Source organism: Festucalex cinctus, chromosome 7 (assembly GCF_051991245.1).
Source record: "Festucalex cinctus isolate MCC-2025b chromosome 7, RoL_Fcin_1.0, whole genome shotgun sequence".
In the NCBI taxonomy this organism is placed as follows: Eukaryota; Metazoa; Chordata; class Actinopteri; order Syngnathiformes; family Syngnathidae; genus Festucalex; species Festucalex cinctus.
In genome coordinates, this window is record NC_135417.1 from 2,067,733 (window position 1) to 2,077,792 (window position 10,060).

Below are 10,060 nucleotides of genomic sequence, written 5' to 3' on the forward strand. Positions count from 1 at the left end.
GTGAATCAATCGTCCGCTTATTGTGTTGCCAAGTCTGCTTTTATTGGCTATAAAACATCTTTGACAGGATTTCCTCTGGGCAAGTCAAGAAGACTTGTTGAACATGGAGATATAAAAACAATTCAAACGCATTTTATACGATCTCTTTCCCTAATAAAAGTATTTTTTTGGTGTTCACAGGAGCGTTTGGGATCGATCGGAGTTACAGCTACAGCGCCAGCCTTGGAAAATATTTCAACAAAGGTCGGTAGGATGTGCGCAGTCCTCTTGAAAGAGACATTGACGCTTGCGTTTAGGACTCACTCATGCACTCTAGAGGCGCAGAGTGGTACTGCAAGACTTTAAATAAATACTGATTTTGATTTATTTTCCTCCAAAAAAAAACAACAATGGGCGGGGAAAAAAATGAAGCTAAAAAATAAATACATACTTTATATACAGAAAAATTATATATTTAATAAAAAATTGTCAAGAAAGCCAAACAAAACAAATAAATTCCCCTCCCCCACGAAAACAACAAACATCTTCAATTGGTTAAAATCCCCAAAATATTGAGAACATTTGTTTGTTTTTTTTCCTAAAAAAAAAAAAAATAATAATTGCATTCCGAACACAATAACAATTGTCCATTTTACTTTTCTGATCTGGAAAACAATAAAGAAGTCAATCTTTCTAAATCCACAAGACACCAGCAAAAATGAGGTTTTAAATTGTTATTGTTGTTAACATTTTTTGTTGTTGTTAGAAAATAACTGGAAAGTTGTGATTTAAAATATGTACTATACAGTATTTTTTTTTTTATCCAAGAATACATAATTTCAAATTATTTACTTTTTGGTAGGAAAACATAAGACATATAAGACTATTACTATTATTATTATCATTTTTTAAATGTTTTATTTTTTAACATTTTTTGAAATACAAACATGAAGTGGGAGAGAGGAAGAAAAAAAAGGCTAGAAGATCACAGATACAATATGTACAGAGAATTGCAAAACGTCATCATTATCATCAAATTGTTTTTCATATTCAGATTTGACGAAACAGTCCCATTTTCTCCAGAACTTGGATTCTTTGTGCTGCTGTGGGATTACTATTATTATTATTATTATTATTATTATTATTATTATTATTATAGTTTTATTTATATTAAAATGTATTGTATTTATTAATATTCAAATGTATTCATTGTTTTATTTGTTTTTAATTAATTATTTTTTATGTAATTATTAAAATACCAAACAAAATCAATTTGAGATTAAACATTTTTTTACATTTTTGACTACAACAACAATAAATATTTGATTTTTTAAAAACATTGCAGTACCATTTTTGTTTGTTTTCTTTGCTTTTTGTTGGACTGTGATGATGAATTTTGCTGCAGTTTTTGTGCCACTAAATCCTGATTTGTGATGTCAATTGCGGCTCCAGAACTGGCGGAGGCGGCGGGGAGGGCCAGCAGCAGCTCCCTAAATAGCGAGAACCCGTACGCCACCATCAAGGACCTTCCCGGACCCCCCTTCTGCCCCCCCGAGAGCAGCTACATGGAGATGAAGGCGGCCGTCCCCCGAGAGCGCGCCTACACCCAAAGCGGACCCCCGCCACCCCCGCCGCCGCCCTTCAGCGCCGCTTCTCTACGACGACGTGAGTGACAGACATGACAAATTATACCGGGATTTAAAAAGTCTACACACCCCCTGTTCAAATGGGATTTCTGATATGCAGTAAAACAAAATAAATAAGATGGAAATTATTGAATGTTTCCCCACCTGCAGAGCGTCAACATTCTGTGGGCCACGCCCCCCACGAGGACCTGCAGGGCCACTATGACCTCCCGGTCAACAGCCACATCCCGGGCCACTACGACCTGCCACCCCTCCGTCGACCCCCCTCGCCCGAGAGAACGCCGCGCTGACCCCTCGTCGATGACGCCAACTCACGGGAGGCTCCTCAAACTGCCTCCAAGACGCCGTACGCCCCCTGGTGGAGGACGCTGGTTTGTTCACGACTGGTGAGGAAACGCCACTTCAGGTGGGGACTCCGCACAAGCGGAGGGACTCGAAGAGAAAGAAAAGACTTGACGGGAGGATGTCAGGATTGTTCGAACCCTCTTCAGCTGGCAAATGTTCAATGTTTTTGGGGTTTTTTTTTGTTTACAACTTTGTCTGGTTTCTTCGAGTTTGTCGCTATGTCATGATGCACTTTAGCACAAAAATCCTTTGCTCACTTTTTAATATGGTTGTTTTTCCACAAACTGCATGTAAAAAAGAATAGTAATCATACAAGAGTGGTGTAATTATACAACTATTTGAATGGAAAAGCTACAATTTTTACAAGAAAATATGATTGTCAGAAACTTCCAAATTTGCTCACATTTTTAACACGATAGCTTTAACCCAATTGCAGAAAAAAATAAAATAATAGCTAAAACAAAGATATTAGAGTAAAAGTGTGAGGATAAAGTTATAACATATTCATAGAAAAGCTACACTGCGCGATACAGTTGCAATTGCAAGAATGAAGTCCTAAAAATACAAGAAAACATTGAAATTTATAATAAAAGAAAAAATAAATGAGGAATGTTGAGACCCTCATGAACTTATTTTTTTTTTTATTTTTTTTTATTTTTTTTTTTACACTATTGGTTGTTTTCCCCAAATTGTATGTACAAAAAAATAAAATAAAATGAAAAAAAAAGAATATATATTCCTCATGGACTGGCCAGTCAGAGGCCTCTTCTTTACTCAACTGCAGAAAGTACCAGGAGCAATTTTTCTTTTGTCAGCTTTACAGATGCTACTTATACACTGTTCAGTTTTTTTTGTTTGTTTTTTTGTTGTTTTTTTTTTGTTTTTTTTGTGATCATGTATTTCAGGATGTAACCATTTGTTTTCTTTGTGTAGATTTGTAAATAAAAAAAGCCATCATAGGTGAGCGGTGTATGTGGTGTACCATATTCTCCAGGGGCCCCAGGTAAGAAAGGATTTAAAAAAAACGCCTTACTATAGATGGTCGTTTAAAAAAAAAAAAAACTCCTTACATGGTCATTTTTTTTAACTGCCTTACTATACATGGTCGTTTTTTAATTAAAAAATAAAAATAAAAATAAAGTCGTTTAAAAAAAAAAAAACGTCTTACAGTACATGGTTGTTTAAAAAAAGAAAAGAAAAAAAGCGCCTTACAATACATAGTCGTTTAAAAAAAAAAAAAAAAAAAAAAACGCCTTACTATACATGGTCTTTTTTTAATAAAAAAAAAAAATAATCCCTTACTATACATGTTCGCTTTAAAAAAAAGAAAAAGAAAAAAAAAACCTTACTCTACATGGTCGTTTAAAAAAAAAAGATGCCTTACAGTACATGGTTGTTTAAAAAAAGAAAAGAAAAAAAAACGCCTTACAATACATAGTCGTTAAAAAAAAAAAAAAACACCTTACTATACATGGTCGTTCAAAAAACAAAAATAAAACGCCTTACATGGTCATTTTTTTTTAACCGCCTTACTATACATGGTCTTTTTTTAATTAGAAAAAAAAAAAAAGCCTTACTATACATGGTATTTTTTTATTTTTTTTTAAACGCCTTACTATACATGGTCTTTTTTTTTTTATTAAAATAAAAAATGCCTTACTGTATGGTCGCTTTAAAAAAAAAAAAGCCTTATTATACATGGTCATTACAAAAAAAAACAAAAAAAAAAACGCCTTACAGTACATGGTTATTTAAAAAAAGAAAAGAAAAAAATGGCTTACAATACATAGTCGTTAAAAAAAAAAAAAAACACCTTACTATGCATGGTCGTTCAAAAAACAAAAATAAAATGCCTTATATGGTCTTTTTTTTTTTTAACCGCCTTACTATACATGGTCTTTTTTTTTTTTTAAACGCCTTATGGTCTTTTTTTTTAATAAAAAAAAAATGCCTTACTATACATGGTCGCTTTAAAAAACAAACAAAAAACCCCCCAAAAAAACCTTACTATACATGGTCGTTTAAAAAAAAAAAAGCCTTACTATACATGGTCGCTTTAAAAAACAAAAATAAAACGCCTTACATGGTCTTTTTTTTTTTTAACCGCCTTACTATAGATGGTCTTTTTTTTTTTTTAAACGCCTTACTATACATGGTCTTTTTTTTTAATAAAAAAAAAAATGCCTTACTATACATGGTCGCTTTAAAAAACAAACAAAAAAAAAACAAAAAAAACCTTACTATACATGGTCGTTTAAAAAAAAAAAAGCCTTACTATACATGGTCGCTTTAAAAAAAAAAAAAAAAAAAAAAAAAAAACTTACTATACATGGTCGTTTTAAAAAAAAAAGCCTTATTATACATGGTCGATTACAAAAAAAAAAAAAAGAAAGAAAAGAAAAAAACGCCTTACAATACATAGTCGTTAAAAAAAAAAAAAAAAACCTTACTATACATGGTCGTTCAAAAAACAAAAATAAAACGCCTTACATGGTCTTTTTTTTTTTAGCCGCCTTACTATACATGGTCTTTTTTTTTTTTTTTTAACGCCTTACTATACATGGTCTTTTTTTTTTTTAAACGCCTTACTATACATGGTCTTTTTTTAATTAAAAAAAAATCCCTTACTATACATGTTCGCTTTAAAAAAAATAAATAAAATAAAATAAAATAAAACCCTTACTGTACATGGTCGTTTTTAAAAAAAAAATGCCTTATTATACATGGTCGATTACAAAAAAAAAAAAAAAAAAAAAAAAAAATGCCTTACTATACATGGTCGTTTAAAAAAAAAATGCCTTACTATACATGGTCGCTTTAAAAAACAAAAATAAAACACCTTACATGGTCTTTTTTTTTTTTTTTACCGCCTTACATGGTCTTTTTTTAATTAGAAAAAAAAAAAAACGCCTTACTATACATGGTCTTTTTTTTTTAAACGCCTTACTATACATGGTCTTTTTTTAATTAACAAAAAAAAATCCCTTACTATACATGTTCGCTTTAAAAAAAACAAAACAAAAAAAAAAAACCTTACTATACATGGTTGCTTTAAAAAAACAAAAAAAAACAAAAAAACCTTACTATACATGGTCGTTTTTAAAAAAAAAATGCCTTATGGTCGATTACAAAAAAAAAAAAAAAAAAGAAAAGAAAAAAACGCCTTACAATACATGGTCATTCAAAAAACAAAAATAAAACGCCTTACATGGTCTTTTTTTTTTTTTTAACCGCCTTACTATACATGGTCTTTTTTTTTTTTTTAAACGCCTTACTATACATGGTCTTTTTTTTTTTAATAAAAAAAAAATGCCTTACTATACATGGTCGCTTTAAAAAAATAAAAAAATTAAAAAAAAATTAAAAAAAAACGTTACTATACATGGTCGTTTTAAAAAAAAAATGCCTTACTATACATGGTCGCCTTAAAAAAAACCCAAAAAAAACCTTACTATACATGGTCGTTTTTAAAAAAAAAATGCCTTATTATACATGGTCGATTACAAAAAAACAAAAAAAAACAAAAACGCCTTAAAGTAAATGGTTGTTTAAAAAAAGAAAAGAAAAAAACGCCTTACTATACATAGTCGTTAAAAAAAAAAACACCTTACTATACATGGTTGTTTAAAAAAAAATAAAAATAAAAAAACGCCTTACAGTACATCGTTGTTTAAAAAAAGAAAAGAAAAGAAAAAAAAAAAACGGCTTACTATACATGGTCTTTTTTTAATTAAAAAAAAAAAAAAAAAAAAAACGCCTTACAATACATAGTCGTTTAAAAAAAAAAAAAAAAAAAACGCCTTACTAAATATGGTCTTTTTTTTTTTTTTTTTAACGCCTTACTATACATGGTCTTTTTTTAATAAAAAAAAAAAAATGCCTTACTATACATGGGCGCTTTAAAAAAACAAAAAACCGCCTTACAATACATGGTTGTTTAAAAAAAGAAAAGAAAAAAAAAACGCCTTACAATACATAGTCGTTTAAAAAAAAAAAAAAAACGCCTTACTATACATGGTCGTTTTTAAAAAAAAAAAATGCCTTATTATACATGGTCGATTACAAAAAAAAAAAAAAAAAAAAAAAACGCCTTAAAGTAAATGGTTGTTTAAAAAAAGAAAAGGAAAAAAAAAAAAAAAACGCCTTACTATACATGGTCTTTTTTTAATTAAAAAAAAAAAAAAAAAAAAAAAAAAAAAAAAAAAACACCTTACAATACATAGTCGTTTAAAAAAAAAAACAAAAAAAACGCCTTACTAAATATGGTCTTTTTTTCTTTCTTTTTTTAACGCCTTACTATACATGGTCTTTTTTTAATAAAAAAAAAAAATGCCTTACTATACATGGTCGCTTTAAAAAAACAAAAAACAAAAAAAACGCCTTACAATACATGGTTGTTTAAAAAAAGAAAAGAAAAAAAAAACGCCTTACAATACATAGTCGTTTAAAAAAAAAAAAAAAAAACGCCTTACTATACATGGTCGTTTTTTTTTTTTTTAAATGCCTTATTATACATGGTCGATTACAAAAAAACAAAACAAAAAAAAAACGCCTTAAAGTAAATGGTTGTTTAAAAAAAGAAAAGGAAAAAAAAAAAAAAAACGCCTTACTATACATGGTCTTTTTTTAATTTAAAAAAAAAAAAAAAAAAAAACCTTACTATATACATGGTTGTTTAAAAAAAAATAAAAATAAAAAAACGCCTTACAGTACATCGTTGTTTAAAAAAAGAAAAGAAAAAAAAAAAAAAAACGGCTTACTATACATGGTCTTTTTTTAATTAAAAAAAAAAAAAAAAAAAAAAAACGCCTTACAATACATAGTCGTTTAAAAAAACAACAAAAAAAAATGCCTTACTAAATATGGTCTTTTCTTTTTTTTTTAACGCCTTACTATACATGGTCTTTTTAAAAAAAAAAAAAAAATGCCTTACTATACATGGGCGCTTTAAAAAAACAAAAAACCGCCTTACAATACATGGTTGTTTAAAAAAAGAAAATAAAAAAAAAACGCCTTACAATACATAGTCGTTTAAAAAAAAAACAAAAAAAACGCCTTACTAAATATGGTCTTTTTTTCTTTCTTTTTTTAACGCCTTACTATACATGGTCTTTTTTTAATAAAAAAAAAAAAATGCCTTACTATACATGGTCGCTTTAAAAAAACAAAAAACAAAAAAATCGCCTTACAATACATGGTTATTTAAAAAAAGAAAAGAAAAAAAAAACGCCTTACAATACATAGTCGTTTAAAAAAAAAAAAAAAACGCCTTACTATACATGGTCGTTTTTTAAAAAAAAAAAAACGCCTTACTAAATATGGTCTTTTTTTCTTTCTTTTTTTAACGCCTTACTATACATGGTCTTTTTTTAATAAAAAAAAAAAATGCCTTACTATACATGGTCGCTTTAAAAAAACAAAAAACAAAAAAATCGCCTTACAATACATGGTTATTTAAAAAAAGAAAAGAAAAAAAAAACGCCTTACAATACATAGTCGTTTAAAAAAAAAAAAAAAAACGCCTTACTATACATGGTCGTTTTAAAAAAAAAAAAAAATGCCTTATTATACATGGTCGATTACAAAAAAACAAAAAAAACAAAAAAACGCCTTAAAGTAAATGGTTGTTTAAAAAAAGAAAAGGAAAAAAAAATAAAATACGCCTTACTATACATGGTCTTTTTTTAATTTAAAAAAAAAAAAAAAAAAAAAAAAACCTTACAATACATAGTCGTTTAAAAAAAAACAAAAAAAACGCCTTACTAAATATGGTCTTTTTTTCTTTCTTTTTTTTAACGCCTTACTATACATGGTCTTTTTTTAATAAAAAAAAAATGCCTTACTATACACGGTCGCTTTAAAAAAACAAAAAACAAAAAAAAAACGCCTTACAATACATGGTTGTTTAAAAAAAGAAAAGAAAAAAAAACGCCTTACTATACATGGTCGTTTAAAAACAAAACAAAAAAAAAAACCTTACTATACATGGCCGTTTAAAAAAACAAAACAAAAAAAAAACGCCTTACTATACATGGTCTTTTTTTAATTAAAAAAACAAAACAAAAAACGCCTTACAATACATAGTCGTTTAAAAAAAACAAAAAAAAACGCCTGACTAAATATGGTCTTTTTTTGTTTTTTTTTAACGCCTTACTATACATGGGCTTTTTTTTGTAATAAAAAAAAAAATGCCTTACTATACATGGTCGCTTTAAAAAAACAAAAAAACAAAAAAAAACGCCTTACAATACATGGTTGTTTAAAAAAAGAAAAGAAAAAAAAACGCCTTACAATACATAGTCGTTTAAAAAAAAAAAAAAAACGCCTTACTATACATGGTCGTTTAAAAAAAAAAAAAAAAAAAAAAAAAAAAACCTTACTATACATGGTCGGTTTTTTTTAAAATGCCTTATTATACATGGTCGATTACAAAAAAAAAAAAAAAAAATGCCTTACAGTACATGGTTATTTAAAAAAAGAAAAGAAAAAAAACGGCTTACAATACATAGTCGTAAAAAAAAAAAAAACACCTTACTATACATGGTCGTTCAAAAAACAAAAATAAAACGCCTTATATGGTCTTTTTTTTTTTTTAAACGCCTTACTATACATGGTCTTTTTAAAAAAAAAAAAAAAAATGCCTTACTATACATGGGCGCTTTAAAAAAACAAAAAAACGCCTTACAATACATGGTTGTTTAAAAAAAGAAAAGAAAAAAAAAACGCCTTACAATACATAGTCGTTTAAAAAAAAACAAAAAAAACGCCTTACTAAATATGGTCTTTTTTTCTTTCTTTTTTTAACGCCTTACTATACATGGTCTTTTTTTAATAAAAAAAAAAAAATGCCTTACTATACATGGTCGCTTTAAAAAAACAAAAAACAAAAAAATCGCCTTACAATACATGGTTATTTAAAAAAAGAAAAGAAAAAAAAAACGCCTTACAATACATAGTCGTTTAAAAAAAAAAAAAAAAACGCCTTACTATACATGGTCGTTTTTTAAAAAAAAAAAAACGCCTTACTAAATATGGTCTTTTTTTCTTTCTTTTTTTAACGCCTTACTATACATGGTCTTTTTTTAATAAAAAAAAAAATGCCTTACTATACATGGTCGCTTTAAAAAAACAAAAAACAAAAAAATCGCCTTACAATACATGGTTATTTAAAAAAAGAAAAGAAAAAAAAAACGCCTTACAATACATAGTCGTTTAAAAAAAAAAAAAAAAATGCCTTACAGTACATGGTTATTTAAAAAAAGAAAAGAAAAAAAAAACGGCTTACAATACATAGTCGTAAAAAAAAAAAAAAACACCTTACTATACATGGTCGTTCAAAAAACAAAAATAAAACGCCTTATATGGTCTTTTTTTTTTTTTTTTTTTAAACGCCTTACTATACATGGTCGTTTTTTTTTTTTTTAAATGCCTTATTATACATGGTCGATTACAAAAAAACAAAACAAAAAAAAAACGCCTTAAAGTAAATGGTTGTTTAAAAAAAGAAAAGGAAAAAAAAAAAAAACGCCTTACTATACATGGTCTTTTTTTAATTAAAAAAAAAAAAAAAAAAAAAACACCTTACAATACATAGTCGTTTAAAAAAAAACAAAAAAAACGCCTTACTAAATATGGTCTTTTTTTCTTTCTTTTTTTAACGCCTTACTATACATGGTCTTTTTTTAATAAAAAAAAAAAATGCCTTACTATACATGGTCGCTTTAAAAAAACAAAAAACAAAAAAATCGCCTTACAATACATGGTTATTTAAAAAAAGAAAAGAAAAAAAAAACGCCTTACAATACATAGTCGTTTAAAAAAAAAAAAAAAAACGCCTTACTATACATGGTCGTTTTAAAAAAAAAAAAAAATGCCTTATTATACATGGTCGATTACAAAAAAACAAAAAAACGCCTTAAAGTAAATGGTTGTTTAAAAAAAGAAAAGGAAAAAAAAATAAAATACGCCTTACTATACATGGTCTTTTTTTAATTTAAAAAAAAAAAAAAAAAAAAAAAACCTTACAATACATAGTCGTTTAAAAAAAAAACAAAAAAAACGCCTTACTAAATATGGTCTTTTTTTCTTTC

At 27.1% G+C, this 10,060-nt stretch overlaps 1 protein-coding gene across 4 annotated transcripts in view; it reads left to right on the top strand.

Annotated features, from left to right (window-relative positions):
- The window catches only part of pear1 (platelet endothelial aggregation receptor 1), a 46,626-nt gene extending 43,634 nt beyond the window's left edge, over nucleotides 1-2,992 (top strand). For all 4 annotated transcript variants that reach the window (XM_077526537.1, XM_077526536.1, XM_077526535.1 and 1 more), the window contains 3 exons: nucleotides 181-243; nucleotides 1,432-1,644; nucleotides 1,776-2,992. In XM_077526537.1, coding sequence (XP_077382663.1) covers nucleotides 181-243; nucleotides 1,432-1,644; nucleotides 1,776-1,915 — 416 coding nt within the window. In that variant the 3' untranslated portion in view covers nucleotides 1,916-2,992. The remainder of the gene's footprint in view (nucleotides 1-180; nucleotides 244-1,431; nucleotides 1,645-1,775) is intronic.
- Nucleotides 2,993-10,060: the final 7,068 nt, after the last annotated feature.